Raw genomic sequence first — 26,781 nt, 5'->3', positions numbered from 1 at the left:
GAAGGGGGGAGAAAGAGAGAGAGAGAGAAAGGGAGAGAGACAGACAGACAGAGAAAAGGGGAGAGAGAGAAAGAGAGAGATATGCTGATACTGTTTCAAATCATTATACATATTATTTATATAAAAATGATAGCATTTGCCATTTTCCCTCAGGATATGTGGGCTCGTCCCTGGAGTAGGCAAACCTTAGAAGACAGGCAGGCATTTTAGCCTATACTTCAAGAATCATTTGGGGTTGAGTAATAGAAGTGAAAAAAGAAAGCAAATTATTTATTTTTTTAATCAATAAGTAAACATAGGCCCTTGCCCTAGGTATAAAACCAAGTTACTAGTAAATAGTGTCATCTATTTAATAAACACAGAAATAAGGCCTAAGCCATGGGTGGCAGAGGTCAGAGGTCCAACAATAGCCTTAATATTAAGTAAGAAAAACACCCTATCCTCGTCCATGGACACATCCAGAAAAGGTGCATTTACAATTCCATTCACTGCAAAGTGTGACCACAGAGTTTTTCTTAATTGCTATTATAAAAAGAAAGTTAAAATAGAGTTAATAGAAATTCAAACAACATACTCAAGAGGAGAAAATAGGGCCTTTTAACCTTTGTTAAAGTTAAGCCATTAGGTTTCGGACGGTTCCCCAGGAGCTCTGACAGGCTTCCTTCTTGTTGATCTACTTTGTTGTAAGAGACATGTACTTTGCTTCACTTTTCTAAAGTCATTGCTGCAGCTTAATACAAGTGGGAAGAAATTGCCCCTGATCTGTAAGTGCCTTCTCTCAAAGACAAATGTCTAAAGTCCCCCTTGATTTTCTCAATAGAACCCACTGCGCCTTTTCATAGAATGAATGCTACTGTGGCTTGCTCTTTTCTGACAAGGAATGAGGTCCCCTGGAGGCAATTTTGAAAGGAAAATTACTAGCATTTATTAGCATTGCTAGCATTAGAAGTCAGAATTTAGTTCTTTCTCGGGGCCTGTCTATTTCCAAATAGCGTGCTTGTATTTATTCTGTTTCCTGGAGCTTGTCAGTTCATTACCACAGGGTGTGATCAGCTGTTTGTGTTAAGAAAGACAGACTTCTCATTCACCAGGTGGTATTCCTTTGCATTCAATCAACTAACTTTTGTAGTAGCCTTTTTAGAAATACAGTTTCCTGTGTAGATCAAGAACAGTTATTAGCATGTAGCAAATGACCAAGGTCCTGGAATCTGGGTCATGACATGAAGCCACTAATGTTGTGTCTTTGCTCTGGGATAGACACAGTTGGCAAATTTGTATCTAATAATCGTCACTAACAATTCTGACAACCTACACACATGTAGCAAAACTACTGAGATCTTTGAGTACAGCAACAGTTGTGGCTATTTTCCAGTGTCGTTCCATAAATCAATAGTCTTTTTGGTAGATGAAGTTTATAAACCTAAATCAATATCCTGTTAATCACACCTACCAATAGCTGACTGAAGGCTGAGAAACAGATGTATGGACCAAGGGACTTAATATCCCCCTCTGGCCTCTGAAGGCACCACACACACACACACACACACACACACACACACACACAGAGGCACATACACACAAGCACAGACACATAGACAGAAGGCACCATACATATGTGTGAACACATACAGGTACATACAAACATAGGCATATATACACAGACAGAAGTACCACACATGCATGCATATACACACAGGTACATACACATAGGCACATACAAATAGATAGAAGGCACCACACAAATGTGCACACACACAAGCACATACACATAGACAGAAGGCATCACACATGCATGCACACACATACATACAGGCACATATACATGGACAAAAGGCACCACACTTATGTGCACACACACAAAGAGACACAAACAGTAGGCTCCGCACACAGACAAATACACAGGCATATACATACAGACAGACGGCACCACACATATGTGCATACACACACATACATATACATACACATACACAGTCACATACTAGTGAACAATGTATCTTTAAAGACTAAAGTAAAATGTAAGCTATAGCATCTTTTCCAAGTGCTTTACTAGACAGTGTTTGATTCAAGATCAAGGCAGTAATAACAGCCCCAGCGAACAGTATCCAGAATAAGAAAGATACTGTACTATCTTACTTAGACCACTTGGATTGATCCTTTCTATTTGTTTGATTCTCCTGATTATTTCTATATTTGATTATTAAAACCATTCTTTATGGTGGACAGAATATTATCTAACAACAGGGACACTAGGGTCTAAATGTCAGGATTAGAGATTTGGTTAATGACGAGTTAGCACATCAGGTGTTCCAGTTCCTGGAAAAATTCTTCTCGGTGTCTATGCCCCACTTCAATTTATTTTGTGACTTAAGCAGAGACGGTCTTAAAAACAAAATTTATTCCAGAACAAACAATTCTACTGAAAAAGAAAAGCAATGCAAAGAACAGAAACGGTTTCCCAATCAGATGATAAAATTTTCTCCCTGGAGCTCGAGAAAGGTCTCAACACTTAAGAGAGCACTTACTGCTCTTGCAGAGGACCCAGGTCCAGATCCCAGCCACCCACAGAGGCTCACAACCACCTATAACTCTAGGGTCAGTTGATCTGATGCCTCTCTGAACTTTATGGGAACTGCACACAAATGGTGCATATACTCACACACAGGCACACACACAGATGCACATAAAATAAATGTATGTATGAAGTCATCAAGTAAGAATTTAGCTCTAGAAGTGTGAGAGTCATCCTTCACATGGCAAGTTGTGTCTATAGAAAGTAGGATTAATATTATATGAATTCGGATGTGTCACAGAAATAAATAAGCCTGAGAGAAGAACTACCTTATGCTTAAAGAGCCCCATGGTGGCCTCTGTTGTAGGGTAGAAATGACCATGGGGAACCGCTGCTGCTGAGTTAGAAGCCTGATGCAGAGGGTATAACTGAATCCTGCTGCCTCCCAGGCTGATAGCAACCCCAATGCTAATGACATTGTGGGCGTCATAAACTTGGGTCAGTAGGGTCAAAGCAGAATAACCTAACTTGCAGGAACCTGTAGTGGTGGCAACCTGGCCAAGATACTCTTTTATTTGTTTGTTTGTTATTTTTCAAGACAGGGTTTCTCTGTGTAGCCCTGGCTATCCTGGAACTCGCTCTGTAGACCAGGCTGGCCTCAAACTTAGAGGTCCGCCTGTCTTTGCCTCCTGCAAATACTGGGATTAAGCTGTGTGTCATTATCCATGATGCTATTTTTTTATAAAAAGGTTTATTTTTATCTTTATTAATGTGTATCTGTACACATTTCTATGAATGTTTGCTACATGTGTGAGGCTGGTTATAGGGGCCAAGAGGTATTAGATCCCCTGGAGTTGGCAATATAAGTAGTTTTGAACTGCTCAGTGTGGGTGCTGGGAATCAAACTCAGGTCCTCTGAAAGAACAACACTTGCCCTTACCCATTAAAACACCCACCTTATGGTACTCTTATAGATAATTTAGGATGGGATGCATCTACTAAATTTTACTTGATTTACACAAGCAGAAAAGTTTTAGGACAACTGAACAAAAGTCTAGCTACAATTGTAAAACAGATTATTGAAGCTCTTCAACCAATTCCCTGGACTGTAAGAATCTAAGACTGGATTTGCTTGAGGGTCCAATACATTACCAAGAATTTGTCCCGTTAACCCCTTTTTTGTCCAGTTTCCCCCAGTGAGGCCTAGAAGGTGTGGTCACTTGCAAGAAAAATAAATGGTGCACTTGGGATAAAGGAACTCAGACATCAGCCCTGAAACACCACTTCTAAAGGAGACTGTGCCTTTAGCCAGGTCCTGCTCACAGTGGGTCAGGCTTTCCTTTCAACATGTGGTGGATTTTTCAGGTTACAGATGCATAGTAGAATAAACACATTCCAGAACAGGCATAACTCCTGGGCTGCCTCACTACCTTCAAAATGGGAATACACTGGTGGGCAAGGCCAAGTAGAAGTCACTAGAGCTACCCTATCCATCAATTAGTGGTGTCCCCAAAGCAAAAGTATACTTCCAGAAAGATTACAGAAATTATTGCTGCCATAAAGGATATGAAAGGCACAGGGTCATGATTCCTACCTCATCCGGATTCAGTTTACCTAGTTAGTCTGCCCGTGTGCAGTTTTAGAAAATGGCATCTGATTATCTTCAGCTTAGCCAAGCAGTGGCCCTAAATACATGTGCTACATCCAACATACAACTGTTGTACACAGCTTGAGCTAATTCAGTTACCTCATGCTCAGGTCGACACAATGCTACAGTTACCTCATGCTCAGGTCGACACAATGCTACCGTTACCTCATGCTCAGGTCGACACAATGCTACCGTTACCTCATGCTCAGGTCGACACAATGCTACAGTTACCTCATGCTCAGGTCGACACAATGCTACCGTTACCTCATGCTCAGGTCGACACAATGCTACAGTTACCTTGTGCTCAGATCGATACAATGCTACTGACTCCATTACCCTGAATTAAGATGTAATAAGCAGTTTACTTTGGCTAAGAAGGTCATTGATACACCTTGGCATCCTACCACAGGAACACAACGGTTCTCCAGCCCTGCGATAGATTTAATTAGCCTGAATCTTGATTGCTTTTCCTTTCCACAAACCAGCACATTGGTCCATTACATTGATGATATTTTGCTGAGAGGATCTAGTGAGCAAGAAATGGTGAAATCTTTGGGCTTACTGGTAGCATAGTCCTCACTTAGATGTGATAACAGCCCAGTCACCCAAAGATCTCCAAAGCACCTGGCTTAGGATGAGATCTGGGTCAATAGGAAACTATACAGTAGATCCAGGCCTTGCTCATGCCACACTGCCACGTGGCTCTAATATTCAGCAGATACAATGTGCAAGAATGATCAGTGGCAGCATCTCTGGCAGGCCACAATAGGAGACTCACAATGAAAGCCCCTTAAGGTTTAGATGCAAGTGTTAAGTAGATGGCTCAGGCAGGAAATACTTGCCACATAAGCATAAAGACCCAGAAGCCTCACAAAGCTGTGATCCCAGTGAGGGGAAGGTAGAAACAGGCTAGTTTGATGGCCAGAAAGCCTAGTCTACTTGGCAAGTTCCAAGCCATGGAAAGATCTTGTCAATAAATTAAATAAATAAATAAATAAATAAATAAATAAACACCAAGTTAGATGACACCTGAGCAATAACATCCAAGGTGGTCCTCTGGCTTGCACACACATGTGAACACATGCATGCATGCCACAGAGACAAGGGCTGAGGGGAGAAGAGAGACAGACGGATTTAGGATACCATCCCTTTAACAAATGGCTTGTCGTCTCTTAGTAGAATAGAGTTTAGTCTGGTCCACTATCTTAACACATTTGAACAGTCATGACTGAGCTTTGCTTGATATGATAGGGCCAGGAACTAGGATTGTGCAGCACATGGTTTTTACATTGAGCTAGTGTGTGTTTACATTAAGTTGTGAATGGGCTTGCGCAGACTATGCAGACACAAACAAGTTACACGGAAAAAGTAGCTCAAATTCCCATGATGCTGTTCCCACTGCTCTGCCTTCCCTCGTCACAGCTGGCACGGATGGCATCATGGGGGTTTGGGTGAATCTAGCTTATAGAGGCCTCGGAATGCAGGCACTGCCCCACAGTGGACAGCTGTGGGTACTGCAGCCCTCTCAATGTCTTGCGGGGGCGGGGGGCAGAACAGAACCAAACACTTGAAAAATGAATGGAAAGTGGTTTGGTTATGAGAGATTTTCATTCTAAGCAAAATGTAAAGATTATGCTGGCTTACTATTCACTCAGCTGCGTTCCCATGCTCATTGGCCTAACAGATCAACTTTTCCTGTGTTTGTAGTGTGTCTCCATTTACAAATCTCCAAGAGAAAAGAGAAACATAAAATTTACATGTACTTGGCTTTCCAGATGCCATGTTTGACTTCCTCTTCAAAACTCTGATGCCTTGCATTGTGGTCATGCCTCAACAACGAACAGATTCACATACTTATTTACATAAGTAGATACTCGGAACATGCATTTAACCAACTGTATTGAAATGGGGGCAGGAGAGATGGCTCTGTGGTTAAGAGCACTGCTGCTCTTCTAGATGTCTTGGGTTCAATTCCCAGCACCAACATGGCTGTTCACAACTGTCTGTAACTCTAGTTCCAGCAGACCCAATGTTCTCTCTGGCCTCTGAGGGCACCTGGTACGTATATGGTATACACACACACATACACACACACACACACACACACACACACACACACACACACACAAACATAAAACAAACTTTAAAAATTTATATTGAAATAGTGGATTCAGAGCCAATTTTTTTCTTTCATTTTTTTAGACTTGGTTTTATAAGATCAATGAGCTAGCAGGAAGCATTCAGTATATACAAGTCAATAAATATAAGTCACATAATCATCTCATGCAAAAGGAGGCCTTTGACAAAATCCACATACCTTCATAATAAAAGTTCTAGAGAGGCTAAGGCTACAGAGAACAAACTCTGACATAATAAAGGCTATATATAACAAATTCACACCCAGCATCACCCCCAGATAGAGAGAAACTTGTAACAATCCAGTTAAAATCAGTAACAAGATGGGGCTGTCAACTCTCCCCTCTCCTCTTCATTTTAGTTCTTGGAACACTAGCTGGAGCAATAAGGCAAGAGAAAGAAATTAAAGAGATGTGTAGAGGGAAGAAGAAATCAAATGATCCCTGTTTTCAGATTATGATATGATAGATAAGAGATCCCCAAAATTCCACCAGAAAATTTTAAGAATGATCCATGTTTACCAAAGTGGCAAGATACAAAATCAACTTGCAAACATCATCAGCCTCTCTGTACACCAACCACAAACAAGCCAGAAAGGTAATCCTAGACACACTTTCTTATCACAATAGCCTTAAAGAAAATACTTTATCTAGGAGGTAAAAGAAATGAAATGAAAACCTCAAATCTCTGGAGAAGCAAGACTGGGGTAGACACTATAAAATGGAAACAGCCTTCCTGAAATTGATCTTAGCAACAGAAAGCAGAGCTGTCCTGATCTGCCAGAGGAGCGGGTCTTCCTGTGCTCTCTGGGTAGCTGTCAGGCAGTCCCCCAGTTAGAATTGAAGAGAACACATAATTGCTCTTTTACAACCCAGAAGAGGTGTTCAAATCAGCAGCCAGAGAACCCTGGGCCACCCCTGTCCTCAGCTACCTTGTCAGCTCTTTCCTATCCTCCTACAAACAGCAATCCCAAATGGCCCAGGCAGCTGCTGTTCCTGTTGTTCTTTCTAGGCACCCCAAAGCCAGTGGTTTCATTCTTCCTCTGTCAGCCCGCTCTGCCTTTGTTGTGTACAATGGCTGAATCTCCAGATTGACATATGCAGAAAATGGCAGCCACCTATTTTCAGCCCAAGGAGCAGGAAGAGCAGATGGGACTATGCTGCCTGCCCCAACATAGTTGCTAAATAAATCTGAAGTTGAAGTATTAGTTACATTGTAATTTTTAAACATTTGATTGCTGTGTGAGCCCTGGTTTCTAATTTTAGAAGGTTGTTCTCATGCTTTCCAGCCTAAACCACCCTTACACCTGCCCTTGTCTGCCTACAACTTGAAGTCACCATGTTTGACACTACCACTATGGCCACAGCCACATGTCAGTACCCAGTTCCTGCTATTCCACAACCCTGGTCTGTTTTTCACTCACCACAGTATAGTTATATAGTTATGATATAGGTCTCTCTATGTCTGTGTCCTCCGTTAGAACTAGACTGTGTCCTTAGTATGAAACCTAGGATGCAGAGTGAGTTCAGAAACATTGACTGGGGCCAGTCTTGCTCCCCAGAAGCCTGTGGTTCTCAGTTTTCCCCTCCACCCAGAACTTCTGAAAGCCCTGGACATATTGTAAGTGACCATGAATTTTAAAACTTATCTTATTTCTGACCTTGAGATCTTACGTTGTTTTTCTCTTTTCAGGACTCTCTTCCCAGAACCGTATAAGGAGAACAGAGGAATCATGTCCATGATCGCAGCTTTCTACAGCAACAAATCTATCCTCATCACAGGGGCCACAGGCTTCCTGGGCAAGGTGCTCATGGAGAAGTTATTCCGGACCAGCCCCCATTTGAAAGTCATTTACATCCTCGTGAGACCCAAGTCTGGACAGACACTGCAGGAGAGGGTTTTCCAGATCCTCAACAGTAAGGTATGTCTTTCGGGGAGGGCCGTCTATGATGAAGCATCACTGTGGGGACAAGTCACTTGGTACATGTCTCCTTACAACTCTGTAATGGTTAGTGTTAACTATCAGGATCTAGAATCACCAGGAGACAAGCCTCCAAGCACTTGTGAGTAGTCATGTAGGTCAGTTGAGACATTCCTGTGGGGGACTATCTTAATTAAGAGTATTTGAGGCAGGAAGACCTCCCCATAGTGAGTGGCACCATATGCTGAGTTGGGACCCTGGGCTATATATAAAGGGGTGAGCACAAGAATTTATAGCTCTTGCCGGGCGGTGGTGGCGCACGCCTTTAATCCCAGCACTTGGGAGGCAGAGGCAGGCGGATTTCTGGGTTCGAGAGTTCGAGGCTAGCCTGGTCTACAGAGTTCCAGGACAGCCAGGGCTACACAGAGAAACCCTGTCTCGAAAAATCAAAAAAAAAAAAAAAAAAAAAAGAATTTATAGCTCTTTACCTCATTTGTGGATACAATGTGACCAGTTCCTTTAAGCCCTGCAGCCTTGATTTCATGGCTAGGATGGACTTTATTTTGAACTGTGAGGTAAAGTAAACCTTTTCACCCTCAAGTTGCTTTTGTTGGGGTATTTTAACACAACAGCTATAAGAGAAATGAAAACAAACTCCCACCTATGGGCCAGAGCATACAGGGAAAATAAAAGGAAGACACAATAGTGAAACCTGGGGTGTTTTCTCCAAGGAGATCAAGGTGCTTACATTATATCTAAGGCAGGAAAGGAAATCATCTTTGTAATAGTTTGAATCTAAAATGTCCCTTCTCTGTTTGGGGTATTTGTTCTCCATTGTGAAATTTGAGATACAGCCTGACTGGCAGAAGTGGGCCACTAGAGGGCGACCTTTGATGCTGATGGCACTGAACAACTCTGAACACCATTGCCCAAGCTTAGCCCTCTCTTGGCGTCACAAGTGCGGTTCTGGTGGTTTCCCTTTTAATGCTTTCTTGTCTCACAGCTATTGTACGGATGGTTTGATAGTTCTAGAAGTCTAAGTATTCAGTAACTAGTCACTACTAGGCTTAGCTCTTGGATTTGCAAGATGAATAGCGTAGGACAGTAGAAAAGGCTTCAGACTTGGTCCTACTCCTTCCCACAACCAGAGAAACAGCCCAGCATGGAGATCTTGCCATAGTTGCCTAACCCACCCACAACCTTTTTATCTATACAATGGATCAGTTAACAAAAGTATTTCACAGAGATTTGTGAGAATTAAATGAGATATCAATGCATAAAATATTGTATTGCATAATAGAAAGATATTATCAACGACCTCTGAGTTCTTTCACCCAGAGAAGCTCTTTTGTTCATTATCCCTAAAGCCAAATCGTGGATTACCTGAACCAGTTTTATTCACGCTTACATCAAACACACACACACATTTCCACACTCACTCACCTCTCAGTTCACCATGGCTTTTGTAAGAGACAAAAATCAAGATGAATAGGTGGCTTTTTAGTTATTGCTGTGCTTGAGGTGGGGTCTTGCTATGTGGCTTAGAATGGCCTTCAGACTCAGTGTCTACCTGCTCTATCTCCCAAGGGCTGGAATTCCAGGCTTGTACCACTGTGCCAGGATCATAAGTAATCTTAATCTTCCAAATTTCATGGATCTGTGATGTATCTGTTCTCATTCACATGTGTACTTAGCTAGCTATTGCTGTCTGGCTTATATGAATTACAAACATGTGCTGAGATAGACAGCTTCCACTGTCCCTGAAAGCCAGCTGAGAGGAGAGGCAACACACCCAAGGCACTTGGGGTCCAAGAAGGTTGCCATCTTTTATGCATTGCCTCCAAGCTATTGATATCTCCTTGTACATAGCAATGGGAACCAAGCTGAGACCTATTCTACAGGAAGACTGGTCTGGGCTGAAGTTAAGTGTCCATGCAGTGCCAATTCTGCAAGCCAACACTGGGCTAGATGTGGAAGATATCCTAGCTCACCCAGGAGAGAAGTGAAGAATATTGATGAAAAGACCTTAGAAGGAAGGAGAGAAAGAAAGGAAGAAAGGAAGAAAAAGAAAGAGAGAAAAAGAAAGAAGGAAGGAAGAAAAGAAAGAAAGAAAAGATAGGGAGAGGGAGAGAAAGAAAGATAAAGAAAAAGAAGGAAAGAAAAAGAAAGGAAGGAAGGAAGGAAGGAAGGAAGGAAGGAAGGAAGGAAGGAAAAAATTACAGATTAAATTACAATTAAAGTTCTCAAATTACAGACAAAATGTAGGGATTGGGCAAATCCATTTGAGGAAATATATAGCACTTGTCACTCTTAAAACAGCTTTACTTTCACCGAGTCTTAAAGTATAAAATGAGGGCTGGAGAGGTGACTCAGTAGTTACAAGCACTTGCTGGTCTTGCAGAGGACCCAGGTTCAGTTCCCAGCACACATATGGTGACTCACAACCGTCCATAGCTCCAGTTCCTTGGAATTTAGCGCCCTCTTCTGGCCTCTATGGGCACTACACACACAGGGAGCACAGTTTGCCTCTGGTTATCTATACATGCCTAGGATTATGGAAGAGAGGACATATGTTCTGTCCATCAAAACTCATAGATTGCTTCCTTCTCCTTCTGTGGGATATGTAGCTCCTGTCTCCCTCTTCCTGTTTCCCTGATCTCAGAGAGAGGCAACATCCAAGAGTTTTTTAATCCACTGGGCACAGAGAACCAGAAAAGACTCATCATCTTACTTATGGCTCCTAATTCTTAAGTCTTTTCACTTTATTTATTTATTTATTTATTTATTTATTTATTACGTATCTATTTATTTATTTGTTTGTTTGTTTGTTTGTTTTTGAGACAGGATCTCACTATGCAGCTCTGGCTGGCCTAGAACTTACTATATAAACTAAGCTGTCTTTGAACTCTCAGAAATCTTCCTGTCTCTGCCTCCCAAGTGCTAGCATTAAAGGCATGGGCCCACATACCGCATTATGCTGCACTTTTATAAGCTAAGCCTGTCATTTGGCATGTTCCGTTGGAAACTATATAAACTTCCATGGAAAACAGAAATTATTCAATAAGCTGTTACCTGTCCCTGAGGTGAATAAACTTTGGAATACAAAGGATGATGAGGCAAGCAGGGCTCAGAGCCATGACCTCAGCTCACATAGCACAGCTTGATTTAAGACACTATGCCAATTTGACAGCTACTAAGATCAGAGAGTACTTGTTCAATACAGTGAGGGGGGTCGTGAGGGGAGAGGAAGGGAGGGGAAGGAAGAGGAGGGGTGGGGAGGGGACAGAGAGGAGAGGGAAGAAAAAGAAAAAAAAGAGAGGGAGGAGAGAGAAGGGGAGAAGGAAAGGGTGAGGAGGGATAGAGGAAAAGAAGGAGGGGACAGGAGAGGAGGGGAGCAGAGGGGAGGGAGAAGAGGAGAGGGAAGAGGAAGAAAAGAGGAGAGGGAGGAGGGAGAGAAAGAGAAGAGAGGAAAGGAGGGAAGGAGGGTGAAGAGGTGAGAAGGTGAGGAGAGAAGAAGAGGGTGAGGAGGGCAGGAGAGGGAAAAAGAGAGGGAACACTCCATGTTTGGCAGCTTTGGGAAATAAATAATAGAACCCCAGAAAGAGCTTCCCGTTTTTTAAGGACCCATTAAATAACATGCTATGCCAGACACAAACTTTCTTGTTATCATATTTAATCTTAGAAACCTTTGTGAAGTGTTCATTCTTATGTCGCAGATAAGATGTTAATCCCAGAAAACTGCCCTCTCCCCCAGGCTGTGTGATCTGTGCCAAAGAGGTGACACAGAAAAACTGAAAGACAGACTCTTCTGAGAACCAAAACACTGTCTCCTCCTCTCAGAGCTGCTTCCTTGGTGACAAAGTCCTAGAAGCCAAAGTGCTGAGTCTGCCTGTCAGTCAGCACCTTTCCCTTCAACATGGTCCTGTTAGAGCTAGAAACAATTTATGTTTGGTCTCCATCTCCCAGGCTAACTCTTTCCTGCCTACATACGGATTCTCAAGGCACACTATGGAATCACTATAAAAAGATGATTAGCATGTGCCACCATTAGTACCGAGTATAGATTCCTATAAAAAGTGAACTGAAGTTCTGACAAGTGAAAGACTGTTCCCAAAAATAGCCTTTTATAGTGAATCTCTTAATTCTCTAAGGTCACAGGATGATACAGTCCCACGATTGGCATCTTAAGTAAATGTGCAAAAAAAGAAAGGCCCAGAGAACTTTGAACTTTGCTCTAATTACATGAAGAACAAAGAACAGGATGGGGATTTAGCCCAGCCCCACATGATGACCGGTCTGATATCTTTGCAGAATATGCACAGTTCTAGATACGCACCTGTGGTGTGTCACCCATCACAGCCTTTAGATGCTGGTACTAAGCACAGATGGCCACGATTCAACTCAGAACTGTTGATTCGCAACCTTCTATACCTTCCAGGCAGTCCAAACCACATGATCACACCACATTGCTGTGTAGTGTAACAGCAATGGTCCCCACTGAAGCAGTTAAAAACTTCCATTGCAGCTGCTGGGAATGGATAGCAAAGAGGAAGAGCCTGATGCTTTATAGTGTGTGTGTGTGTGTGTGTGTGTGTCTGTGGGTATGTGCTTCACTATATTTTGGATTTGTAAGTTCTTCAGTATGATTTATATAAACTTAATTGGAACTGGACTGTACCTAACACCCAACATCCCTGGTGTTTCAGCTCCACACCTGAAAACTTCTTAGAGTCTTTCTTTCACTTTAGAGGTCTGGAAGGTCCACAGTCTGCCCTTTAGCTTAAAGACGTTACCATTTTCCCATGACAAAAGTACTAACTAAACAAGTACTGGTGTATTACCAGGACTAGATAATACAGTTCTTTTTTTGAAGAGAGAGATTCAATAGAAGCAATAGAGATCAAAGGCTCCCATAAAAGAAGATTATATCCAATGATGCTCAGAAAATAAAGCCAAACCTCCTTGTAGATGCCCCCCCAAATGAGGCATGGGGGTCCCCCCTTCACTGAAGAGTCCACATTCTGGCTCTGATCTCTTTCAAAAGTGGTGCACAGGGTGATGAATCTGCCCCCCCCAACTTATGCTCCTCTCCAAAGTCATAGTGTTCACAAAACTTCAAACAAGTTAACAATGAATAAAAATTATACCATAAAGATTCAAAGAGACTCATATAAACTCAGTTACAAAAAGGCAGAAATTGCAAACATTTCACACAAACTCATACAGTTAGTGCACAACTAAAAGAATTATCTTTGGGAGATACATGACTATAAAAATGTATTTTTGATACAATTGACTATAAAAACATATTTATGATTAAGATCAGAACTGTTAAAGATCTGTCTCCAAGAGCCAGAATAAATCCAGGACATTTAATTAACCTTATCTATCCCAAATGCCAAAACAAAACACTGAGGACCAACCCATCTTCCTAATTGTTTTCAGAACTGAAATGATACCTATTGATGGGCTAGCCCTACCATGTAGAAAATGGATGCTCAGGGACTTGTTGGCTGCCTGTGGGCCTGAGTCCTTTCCCAAGTCATCTTCACCCAGCTCCAAGGATGTCTTTGAATATGCTCTTGCCTGATGCAAATGCAATATAATTTATTTGACTACTTGGATTTTTTTGATGTTTTTGTTTGTTTTGTTTTGAGATAGTGTCTCATGCAGTCCAATTTGGCCTTAAACTGGCTAAGCAAAAATGATGACCTTGAACTTTAGAGCTGGGATCACTGATGTGCCTGGTTTTATGCAATGCTGGAGGTGTCAAACGCAGGGTCTTGTGTATGGAAGGCAAGCACTCCCTGCCAACTGAGCCGTATCCAAAGCCCAGATTTAATGTTTTATTACTCAACCAAAGAGTCTGCTACTATGAACCAAGGAGCATACAGTCTTCGGAGTGTGGTCTTCTCTGACATTGCTTTATGTTTAAAAATCAAAGACTGACTTTGTTTACTCTCAATAGTTTCAAATATTTATCTCCATGGATGCTGTATGAAAATTCCATCTTATTGAAAATAGGCTGGACCAAATACCATGACCAAAAAAGCAAGTTGGGAGGGAAATGGGTTTATTTGGCTTACACTTCCAGATTATAGTCCATCGTTGAAGGCTTCAAGGGCAGGTTCCCAGAGACAGGAGCTGATGCAGAGGCCATGAAGACGTGCTGCTTACTGACTTGTTGTTCTTCATGGCTTGCTAAGCCTGCTTTCGTATAGCGCCCAGGACCATCAACCAGGTGGTACTATGCACAATAGGCTGGTCCCTTCCTCATCAATCACTAATTTAAAAAACACTCTACAGGCTTGCCTACAGCTTGATCTTATGGAGGCATTTTCTCAATTGATGTTACCTCCTCTCAAATGACTCTAGCTTCTGTCGAGTTGACATAAAACTTTCCAGCCCAGAGACCTTCACCCCTTAATGTCCAGGGAAAAGTTCAAAATATGCACCCGACTGATATTAGATATGGCTTCTTCAGATGTTCCCGGAGTTAGGATCCAAATTATACCTAATGTATGAAATAAAGTGGAGACACCTTCAAAGAAAATACTAGTATTTGTGTAAACCAGGTTTTGAGTGCTAAAATAAAAGGCAGGTATACAAAGCAGGGTTTTATGGCATTAACGAGGTACTTGGCTGTGGACTTCTGTTTCAGCTGTTTGAGAGAGTCAAAGAAGTCTGTCCAAATGTGCATGAGAAGATTAGACCCATCTCTGCAGACCTCAACCATCGTGACTTCGCCATCAGCAAGGAAGACATGCAAGAACTTCTGTCCTGCACCAATATTGTCTTCCACTGTGCAGCCACAGTACGCTTTGATGCACATCTGAGGTAAGCTCTCCCCATACTATTGTAGCTTCTCTCTCTCACTCTCTCTCCCCCTTTCTCTCGCACGCGTGCTCTCACTCTGTGTGTGTGTGTGTGTGTGTGTGTAAGAATTCATGGAATGTGTAAAAATAAGAATCACAAAAGGAAAGAAACCCCACAAAACATTTTCCAGTGTAAAGTTTAAGAAGAAACATACAAAGAATCTTCAGAGTGTCTCCACATCCCAGTGTGCAGAGGTGACAGTCTACTGTGGCGTGCATGTATGCCCACCTTTCTGCCTGCTTCCGCTGTTATGTAGACATAACTTCACAGAAAGGGTGTCCTGCTAGGAGTCTTCTATACCCTTTCCAGTACTGCTGGAAATGACAGCAGACACGACAGTGCACATTTCTCTTTATTTCTTTGATGATTAGAAAGGCTAAGGCTTGTTTAAATGGTGTTGATAATTTCCTTCATGGAATGTCTATCCATCTTGCTTTCTTATTTTGAACTGATTTGTGTGTGTGTGTGTGTGTGTGTGATTTCAAGATTACCTGGAAGGGTCCACATATCAACTTTATCTTTTATAAAGCTCAGCTTATTTCAGCTTCCCTTTGTCTTTCTACTCAGTTATGTATTCACAATTTCTTGAATTAATTGTTGTAATTTTTGTTTTTATATTTAGATCTTTGGTCCGTTAGAAACGTCTTTATTAGTTCATTAATTTACTTATTATTTATTCATTTATTTTGAAACAGGGTCTCTCTGTACAGAGCCCTGACTGTCCTGGAACTCACTACATAGAACAGACTGGCCTGGGATTTAGAGGCCCACCTGCCTCTGCCTCCTGAGCCCTGGCACTCAAGGTGTGTGCTGCCACACCCAGCTCATTTTAAATGCCTATAACTATGAACAGGGATAGTCAGGGAAATTCTATAAAAATAATGAACTGCTTATGTAGACAGTAGCTGTCTTTTTTCTCTGACAGATGGTTAGTTCTCAAACAATGCTTATCAGAGGGTTTGTTTTTCAATCTATTTCCGGACAAAATTCTTGTCCTAAATTACTTAACACTCCTTCTTCCATTGATCAAGCTGTCTCAGAAAATACCACACCATTTTTAAAAAAATAATGTTGATTAGGGCATTAGTATTCAAAGGAAACTTTTAAAACAGACATACCTTAATTATATCTTATTTAAATTTAGTGTGATTTTTCCAAGTTATCTTCATATAGATTCATCTAGAAAGTTAACATTTCAGAAACACCAATCCTTCCCATTCAATAAAAAATGTCTTTCCACTTATTCCATTGTACTTGACTCATGAAATTTACGAGGTTTTATGTGTCCACTAATGACTTCTTTATGTCCAGATGCTCAGGCACGTGTGCTTTCAGGCCACCGTATTGCCCGGTTTTCATTTAGATGTAGAATAATACTTTAGTATTTTGCCATAATTTTTCGTAGATGCTTTACTGAATGGATTACCAGCTTGCTTTCTTTCTTTCTTTCTTTCTTTATTTATTTATTTATTAGCTTCTTTCATTTATTTTCCAAAATATATCATATTTTACAGCAACTTTTGTGACTGGGCTTTCAGGGCTTTACATCCATTTACTAACTGGGTTTTTCTCCAATCTTGGAATAGTTCCTCGTAGTAATGTCAGGGACTAACTGACAATATCTGAAGGCATCTTTGTTACCCTGAAAGGCAATATTCCTAGCCTTTCCTCATTAGTTATGGCTTTGGATAGAACTTGAAACGTGTGATCTTTTATCATTTTATTAGTAAGTCTCTTTATGTGGGAAATGGATATAAAATGTAATTTCATATTGTTCCAAAAGAAAGAAGGAAGGAAGGAAGGAAGGAAGGAAGGAAGGAGAGAGAGAGAGAGAGAGAGAGAGAGAGAGAGAGAGAGAGAGAAAGAAAGAAAGAAAGAAAGAAAGAGCAAACTGGAAAGATGGCACAGAAGCTAAGCTTGCAAACTGACTGCTCTTGCAGGGGCCCCTAGTCATATGATAGGGCACCCATATCATATGACTCACAACTGCCTGTAGCTCTAGTTTTAGGGTATACAAAGCCTCTGGGCTCTGTGGGTACTTACATCCAGATGCATGCATGCATAAGCACACATACTTAACAGTAATGTGTGCATGGTGATATAGTTTCTCTCTTTTTGAGTTGGCTTAGGTTTCCTGATGCTGGATAAAGCATGTATCCCTTGAGTGAATTATGGCCATATTACTGCTTATACTGAGTTTATACAGCTTTCTACAGTATTGGCTATAGTTTAGGATTTGGCATCAATCTTCATGGCTGGCCTGGATCTTTACAACAGCTTACACTGTTATTTCAAATAACTACTCTTAGTTTCCTCCATGTTATTTGTATTTTCCATCTTCTTGAGTTAGAGTCTTCATTTGTTGTTTTTTGTTTGTTTGTTTGTTTGTTCTTTCAAGGGCCACTTCTGGAAGCCAGTTAGTAAATTCAAAGGACCATGTTTTACATCTGTTTTACTGATAAGAATCATATAACCTCTAGACCCAGTATTGACAGTGCTTCAGTGACTTGGACTAAGGACCCCGCACACCAGGAGGCACATTATGATTTCATGTGTCACAGATCTATGAAGCCACAGGCCATCCTTTTCCTCCTTGTCTCATGATGTACCACCAAAATCTCAGCCATCTACCTAGTACTGAAGTAGGTATAGTCGTTGCATATACACAATAAGTTAAAAAGCTTCGTATATCAGCCCCAGGGTTAAGTACAATCACAGTGTGGTAGGCCAGTCATTGAAGAAGGTACAGTCACAGTGTGGTACACCAGGTATGCTGAGTGTCTTTACTGCTTCCTGTTGAAGGAGATATTTAAAACAGCAGCACATGTACGGAGCCGCCATGTTCCCAACTAGGCTAGGCCCGAGGCCACAAGCGAGCAGCAGTGTGTTCTCACCAGCCCTGCCACCCACGAGACACCAGCATGGGAGATGGCTCTGCCAATCTTCCATGCCGTCTCCACAAGACTGGGCTGAGCCCAGACCATCCCATCCATGTGGTACCCAGTATAAATGAGACTAATGTTTAAAGATTATCCAAAGGCTTTATATATTTGGTAATGCTCAATCAACAAGATACCCACATAATTATAGATGTTTCTCAATTAATTAACCTAGATATAAGTTGTTACCTTAGACCATCCTGGACCCGAGTGTGATCCTCCTCCATGGCTCTACCTCTCTGTCCCTCCAGCTCCTCCTCTTCCTTCTCCTCTTCCTCTCCTTACTCCTCCCACCTTAGCTCCTCCCAACTTTCGGGGCTACAGCTTCCTTCTACTTCATCCTCTCCAGAGAAGCTGTGCAGTTGAACGTCACCGCCACCCAGCAGCTCCTGCTAATGGCCAGCCAGATGCCAAAGCTGGAAGCCTTCATCCACATCTCCACTGCCTTTTCTAACTGCAACCTGAGCCACATCGATGAAGTCATCTACCCATGCCCTGTGGAGCCAAGAAAGATCATTGACTCCATGGAGTAAGTCGAATCAGATGAGGGACTGGGCAGCTTTGCATGGTGAGGGGCTGGACAGCAGCCCATGGTTTCTCTGGGGTTGTTAATGAAGCTATGACGTAGTAAACTTGGAAAGCAAAGTGCTTTGGAAAAATGCCTTACTTTTCTCTGCTAGTCCCTTCTTCCAGTAAGAGATATGACACTGAAGGGAAGGAAGATAGAAATTCATATTCTCTCTCTCTCTCTCTCTCTCTCTCTCTCTCTCTCTCTCTCTCTCTCTTTCTCTCAGTGTGTGTGTGTGTGTGTGTGTGTGTGTACTAGGAATTGATATATAGGAATTGGAGCCAGTGTTGTGTGCATGCTAAGCAAACATCCTTCCACTGAGCTATAGTCTCAAGACTGAAAAATCCCTAAAGAAAAATCTTGTTAAGTATAGGGCTGCAGAATCACTGGGCTACAAATGTGTTCCTCGATTCTTAGCATCACTAGATAATAGAGCATAAATGATCAAGAGAGGATTTTTGGAGTTGGACTGATAGGGGTCATGGCTGATAAATTGTTATCTGTGTGAATTGTTTTACCCTGACTGTTTCAGTCTTTCTGAGCCCCCAGGGCCCCTTTTTGTTATTTTCCTGTTGCTCTGATAAAATAACCTAACCAAAGCAGCCTATGGGGACAGGGCATTTTTTGGGTTCAGAGTTACAGGGCATAGTCCAGCATGACAGAGAAGCCATAGATGAAGGAGTGGAAGAGAACTGACCACATTGAGTCCACAGTCAGGAAACAAGGAAGAAGAATCTTCCTGCTCATCTTGTTGTCTTCTGTTTTCGTTTTGTTTTGTTTTGTTTTGTTTGCCCAGGAACCAAGCCCAGGGGCTGGTCTCTCCCACATAAGAATGGGTCTTCCCACCTTAAGCAACACAGTCAACACAACCCCTCAGATACAGACCCAGAGGCTAATTACCACAGATCCTACCTTACAGTTGTGATGATGAGCGAATTTATATAAGTCAGTTGCTATAGTGCTGGGGGATAACAGGTTTGGTGAAGAATCTAATTCTTCCAACATCCAGCAGGGGATGGTCTGTAGATGGATTCTGCTGGGGCACACTTTCCTACCTTACCTACTTGCTCTCTTATATGTCCATCCATCCATCCATCCATCCATTCATCCATCCATCCATCCATCCATCCATCCATCCATCCATCCATCCCTGCTTCCCTAAATCTTACATGGTATAGAAACTGGCCCCACCCAAGGATCACATGTGGTACCCTCTACTAAGGAAGCAGGATCCCAAGGACAGAAAGATGATGAGACACATGAATAAAGTAATGGAATATCTGCTCTCTGGGCTACTGTCTAGAATCACACACATATCAAACATGGAAGCATGAAGTCACATGAAGCATGAAACAGCCTGACTAGAGAAGATAAGAAATGTCATCATGGACTTCCTACATTCTCTCCCGGAGAGCTTTCCTCTAAATACTTGTAAATCTGTCTTTCAGAAGATAAATTAGGAGAAACACAATCCCCATGTCATGCAACTATGCACAAACAATGAAGCTATTCATTCCATAATATTAAAGGATGGCATAAGGTAGAAGAGCCTGTGCTGTGTTAACTGTATCATATATACACCTACTGCTACAATCATTAATGGCTTTACGATTCTTTTGTAGCAACTTAAGTAACTTGAAGGCTCATAGGAATGAAGTGAAGTCAAATTTGGGAACTGGAGAGCTGTGGGTTCAAAACACACCCTCGGACATAGTGTGGGACTTTCTGTTAATTTCAGAAACGTATGTTGATTCATGCGGCATCTTTTTTTCCGTGCTAATTGATGGTTTTGAAGAACTAACGGGAAAGAGAATAGCAGAGAGCTGTAACTGAACACAGCAGAGGTCCTCAGGCAGTGGTGGATGGGCATTTGTCATACTGTCCTCCCCTCCAAATCCAGAGGGGGACAAGATGGGACAGAAAATCATCAGTGGGACAGTAGAAGAAAGGTTACTTTAAACCCTCTGTGCTTGCATTATTAAAACAGAACACAACCACTGGCCTGGGCATGGAGAGTGAATGTGCAAAGCCCTGGGTTCAATTCCTCACTCTGAGAATGAGATAGGAGTGGAAGGGCAGGAGAGACATGTTGCACTGGTTCATTTATAGCTGCCTATGTGCATGCCTGTCCTCATGATAACCCAGGACTTAGAACAGATATAATCAGCCATCTTTTGTGAGTAAAAATGAAGGGAACATGAATGGATACACAGAACTGAGTAGTAGGAGCAAGCCTTCTGAACAGTGCAATAGGCACTCATACCCACATCCTTAGGCATCTATGGAGCCAATACTCTGTAAGACAAGCTAACTTTCCCCAGAGCCCTCAGCTATGACCCCTTACAGAGAGCTGTTCTGTGTGACACTGACTCCCTGTGGTTGCTAGGTTCTGATTTTCTCTTGAATTTGTTTTTCCTTACAGCCTTGTTAAAATTAAACTTGTTTTTTTTTTTTTTTGTAGTCTTGTATTGGTGTAGGAAAATGGTCTCAGGTTAGTTAATTCACTGATTTGTTGGTGGTTAATTACCTACAAATAAGAGAAGGTGACTGACACTGGAGCAGCTACCCTCTGTATCTGTGACTTTTTGTCTTTACATTCAACCAAATGTCAATCTAAATACTGTGTCTGTACTCAGTCATTATTCCATAAATAATACAACAAACACATTGCATTTACATTATGCTCAATGTAGTAAGTAATTTAGAGAAGACTTAAATACACATTAGGATATGCATAGGTTACATGAAAATCAGTCTCCCTTAGATAACGAGGGTTATCAAGACTGCCTAGGTGACTGTCTAATCTATCATTCTCTCAATTCTCCTGTGGTCACTTAATTCTTCTTGGCTTGTGTATGTGTGTATGGTGTGCATGCATGTATATTCACATGTGAGCACACAGATGTGTGTATACACATGTGAAAGCATATGGCAGCTCAAAGTTGATGTCAAATATCTCTCAATAGCTTCCGTGGTATTGCAAGGCAGAGTCTCTTGGATGACTTGCAACTTGCTGATGTGGTTAGTCCAGCTGTACAATTTGTTCCAGTGAGCCTCTCTCTGCCTCCCTGTGCTGGTGTTACAGATAGGCTGACAAATTGTCTTATATGGGATCTGGGGGTCCAAACTCTACTATTCAACACTTGCATGGCAAGTACTTTATACAAATTTAATATTTGATATAAAATTTAGTATCTTCTATTTCTCTGTGTTTGGAATTGTTTTGATTCTAGGGATTTTCTCTACTTTTCCACATTCAACCCTAGGGAATTTGTGTGTCCATATTATACTCAGTACTAATAGGAGCAAAGGAAAGAAAATGAAACCATTATGGCCAGTCTTTGTATTCTGCCCCACTGTCAGTAAGAGTGATTGAAATTCATAGCCATAACTCTGAATAGATCTTACCATCAGACACAGTGTTTAACAGTTTGTCATAGGAGTAGAGGGATAAATGCTAATGTTTCCTACAATCAGAATAGTAGAGTTGTACTTTCTCCTATAAAATCAGAATGAACGCACTGAACACATCTGTTTAAGGATTGCAGGAACATGGCTGGCAAGATTGTCCACCAAGCCTGATGACTTGCATTCAATCCCCAGAGCCCACATGATAGAAGGAGAGAACTGACTCCCACAAGTTCTCTTGACTCTGTGGCAAATGCACACTCTTCCTCTGCACGCACACAAGATAAATAAATATAATTTAAAAATATTTTTAAAAGACTTACATGAATGTATTCAGGCAGCCTGACACTTTTACATTATATAAAAAACTTAACCAAATAGCCCTGCTACCTAAAAGAAGGACTACATATTTAAATGACAATAATGCTTGCATAGAGAAGTGTCGAAGGATGGGATTATTACAATGGCTCTGGCATATTTTTAATTAGGCTGATGCTCGGGTAATGCCTATCACCCCTAAGCGGCACTGATCAGTGTTAAGTAGCTGTGCAGTTGGTGCTTCTGCAGAGCTCTGGATTCACTCCAGTTAACACCAGAATCATTGGAAGCCCTCAACAGTCATCAAGTTTTTAGCTTAGATTCTAAACAGATCTTCATACTATGTCAGGATATTAAGTCTGCCAAATGTAGCTTCTTTGATGGTGGAAACACTGAAATTTTAAAAGTTAAAGACTAGAGGTTTAAAACTGGTACAAGATGACTTCACTGGACAATCCTGAATGAAAAGAAACAGCTTGGAGGAGACCTTAAGCTGAGGTCTTGCTCTTGGAGATGGGCTTGGCACTCATACACCCTTCGGTAGACACACTAATGAGAGTTACTATAGAAGCTAAGATAAGGGTTACATGTGATGCAGCAAATTACATATCCATGGAAATAATCAAGTATCTGGGTGGGAGGAAGCAGACTTAACTAAGGTATATGGAGGAGTGATTTGAACACACACACTTGTCTTTGTGACCCTGAGATGGTTCTGCCTTTCAGAATTCAAGCCAAAAGGTGGAAGATTTGTTTGACTGGCTGTGTTTGTTTTCTTCTTCTCCTATCGTACAGTGGATATTACTAAAAAAAAAAAATTCTCTGCCTTCAGGTGGTTAGATGACTCTATCATTGAAGAGATCACTCCCAAGCTGATTGGGGACCGGCCCAACACCTACACCTACACCAAAGCCTTGGGAGAGGTGGTAGTCCAGCAAGAAAGTGGAAACCTAAATGTGGCCATTGTCAGGCCCTCCATAGTGGGAGCGACCTGGCAGGAGCCCTTCCCGGTGAGCCCAACACTTTCCCTGCTTTGCTTCAAGCCAGGTGCCTTAAAAACCAACTTCTGATTGTCCTTTTCCTCCTCCTCCTCCTCCTTTTCCTCCTCCTCCTCCTTCTCTTCCTCCTCCTCCTCCTCCTCCTCCTTCTCTTCCTCCTCCTCCCTTATACCCTCCTTCTCTTCCTTTACGTCCTCCTTATCCTTCCTTACACCCTCATCCTTCCTTACACCCTCCTTTCCCTCCCCCCTTATGCCCTTCTCTCTTACACTCTTCTCCTTTTCCTGCTTCCTTACACCCTCTTTTACTCATCCCTTCATTCCTTCTCCCCACCTCTTCTTCTCTTTTCCTGTTATGACCAATTAATATTACAAATGGGTTTATACACACGCATATATACGCGTCCCCATGCACCCTCCCCCACATGAGCAGACTGGACCGTCTAAGGATAACAATTTTCTGAAACATGTAACCAACAAAGATCTTTCTTTCCAGGGTTGGGTTGATAATTTAAATGGACCCAGCGGACTCATTATTGCGGTAAGTACAAAGATGAGAAAGTAACCCCTTGGAGTAGAGAACAGTAACAAGTGTTAGTGTTGACTCACGCTTCCTTGACGCAAAAGTATGTGTGGTGATAAAGGGAGGGGCTGATCTAGAGTCACTAACTGGAAGATGGGGCTGCTGGAAGTTGCTTTTATCATCAGGACAGAGGTGACTAACATGCTCAGTTGTTATTCAGTTTTACTTTGGAGATGTCTGCACACCAAAAATTTTCCTTTTGTTGCCATAAAGTGAAGGTACTTTATTAATGGCTTGAACTAATGCAGCCAATCGGGCATATGGTGAAAAGATTAGCCTCAAGAGGAATGTTGCTCAGTTGGTAGAGTGCTTGGTTTAGTATACTTGAAGCCCTGAGTTTGATGCCCAGCACTTTATAAACTGAGTGTGTGTGACAGCTCATACCTGAAATAACCAGATTAAAGAGAGGCAAAGGAATTAGAAGTTAAAGGCCCACCTGTGCTATATAACACCGTCTCAAAACAAAAAAACAAAAAACAAAAACAAAAAAACAATGTATCCCAAAGATTATGCAATCCTTAGCACTAGAATAGAAAACGCTGTGGGTCTGGAGGCCTGTGGGCCCATGGGCTTGTGGACACGCATAATTCCCTGACTCCTTGACTGCTTTCATTGCTTTCTCTGCGACAGTCTAGATGGGAAATAAACATCATTTAAACATGTATTTTTAATAGACAAAGAACAGCAGCTAGTTTACACACACATACACGGGCATGCACACGCGTGCACAGAGATGTGCCCATCCACTGATGGATTCTTACAGCAAAAGCAGAGGGCTAGTGACTGACTCCCACACACAGAGACTAGTCCTGGCTGTGACTTTACATCTGGTTTATATTTTATGCTCCATGTCTCCTGAGCAGACTGGGAAAGGATTTCTTCGGTCCATAAAAGCGACTCCCATGGCAGTGGCAGATGTGATTCCAGTTGACACGGTTGTTAATCTCACCATAGCAGTAGGATGGTATACTGCAGTTCATAGGTAAGTACATTTACACAGGCCCGTGAGAGATGGGGGAGCTGATGTCAGTCACTCTTTTTGTCTACAGGACTACAAAACAATAGGATGTTTGTTCAGTATCTCAGAATTCCCAATGTACCTTCCTATACCAGCTAAGGTGTATGAAAACTGATTAGTACTTGGTGGGTTATAAAGCAATGTACCATTAAATGACTTACCATGGAATTTTTGAATAACCAAAAAAAGTTTTCTTCCTATTCAACATCCTAAAATATTAGTTGATGAAATGGCAGCACAGTATATATTTTATTGGACAGCTACTTAGTTGCTGGTAAATGCCAAGAGATAAAACAGGAAATTGTTGGTACAAAGAGAAGGTTGTGTGCGTGTGGCTCTGTCTTGTCATACATGACAAGGAGAATGACGTTTTTCTCATGTGAACTCGAGCATGTGTGTTCCACAGCTATGTGACATATCAATGTGTGTACTTTGTCTTTTCCATTTTTCCTATCAACTCAAGGAAAGAACTGGGTAGTACTGTGTAGAACTGCAGAATCTGGAAGTACTGTGTAGATTATAGAAGCCACGGGAGTTTTTGAAACCTCAGTGTTATTTTCCTTTATCTTTCATTAGTTATCAATTTCGTCGTATTTATTGAACTTTGATCTTTCCTTCCAGGCCTAAATCAACATTAATCTACCATTCCACATCTGGTAATCTCAATCCCTGTAACTGGTATGAAATGGGTAAGTGCCTTTAACTACGTAAGCACATAACTACCTGTATTGACCAGGGAAAAAACAGAATGTGTTTTGCAGCCAAGAACACAGCTGAGGAAGAAGCCAACACAAAACCATAAAGAGAGAAAAATCTCTGCCAATTATTAATGTGCTGCAGCTAACTAGGGTATACAGTGATATAAAAAATGGTTGGTGGGAATACATGATTACATGTATGATTGATTACATGTATGATTACATTACATGGAATGAAAAGTCTGACAGGAGGTTTTAAAAACAAAATTGGCAAAGATAGTGTTGGTGACAATCCGCTTCCCACATACCTGTGCCTTTCGTGGTGGCCTTTCCCTCTGCTGCATTTCTAAGTATGTAGATAAACAGTGGCAGACTTAGCAAGGTCACACAACAGTCCACCTCAGTTATGGGGCAGTGTATGACAAATCCATTTCTGCAGCTGTCTGCCCCTAACTGTTCAGTACCTGTGACCCTAAGTGTTCTGTTGGTAACAGATCTCATATATCTAGGGATCTGCCTGACCAGTCAGCCAATGGTGTGCTCCTTTATTGCCTAGGGAGTTGGTTTTCTTGCCACGGTCTGAGATTGTAGACTCTCGAGTTGTTGTATTGGTCTGATTCCCATTCAGAGCACATACACTGTGTCCTTTGTACTCGCAAAGTTGCAAACACAAAGTTATCTATGATCAAGTTCTTTTCTTCATAAACCTAAGTTATTTACATCACATTTCTAAAACAGAATTTATTTCCAAATTTCAAAATAGTAAGATAATCTGTTTTTGTATCAGTAGTGGGAGATATCTAAGATCCCACCCATGCAAATAAGACAGTGTGTACTCTGGCTGGAGAAATGGCCCACAGTTAAGAGTGTGTACTGCTTTTGCAGAGGATCTAGTTTGGTTATCAGCACCCACATCAGTTGACTCACAGTCACCTATAACTAACTATAGCTTCAGGGAATGTGCGCATACCCACACAGAAACACACACATATACACACAACTCCACATAAAATAAGCTCTTTTTCCAAAAAGAGCTTAGAGGATGTAGTATTTTTAAAATTTTTTTCCTTCCTGAAAACTCTCACTTTATGGAATTAGAGGTGATTACAGTTAAAAGGACCTTAAAAAGAATCTGGGGTGCTTAACTAACATGAAGCCC

The 26,781-nt window shown here is 41.6% G+C and overlaps 1 protein-coding gene across 1 annotated transcript in view; it reads left to right on the top strand.

Annotated features, from left to right (window-relative positions):
- The window catches only part of Far2 (fatty acyl-CoA reductase 2), a 102,697-nt gene that overhangs the window by 66,646 nt on the left and 9,270 nt on the right, over positions 1 to 26,781 (top strand). Inside the window, exons 2-8 of the mRNA XM_028757626.1 lie at positions 7,989 to 8,217; positions 14,879 to 15,054; positions 18,382 to 18,561; positions 23,159 to 23,336; positions 23,820 to 23,864; positions 24,770 to 24,888; positions 25,546 to 25,613. Of these exons, the coding sequence (XP_028613459.1) occupies positions 8,029 to 8,217; positions 14,879 to 15,054; positions 18,382 to 18,561; positions 23,159 to 23,336; positions 23,820 to 23,864; positions 24,770 to 24,888; positions 25,546 to 25,613 (955 nt within the window). The 5' untranslated portion in view covers positions 7,989 to 8,028. The remainder of the gene's footprint in view (positions 1 to 7,988; positions 8,218 to 14,878; positions 15,055 to 18,381; positions 18,562 to 23,158; positions 23,337 to 23,819; positions 23,865 to 24,769; positions 24,889 to 25,545; positions 25,614 to 26,781) is intronic.

The sequence above is a fragment of the Grammomys surdaster genome, unplaced genomic scaffold, assembly GCF_004785775.1.
Source record: "Grammomys surdaster isolate TR1022 unplaced genomic scaffold, NIH_TR_1.0 126176, whole genome shotgun sequence".
NCBI lineage: Eukaryota > Metazoa > Chordata > Mammalia > Rodentia > Muridae > Grammomys > Grammomys surdaster.
Note: the sequence above shows the minus strand (reverse complement) of the source record. Positions and strands in the feature narration are given on the sequence as shown.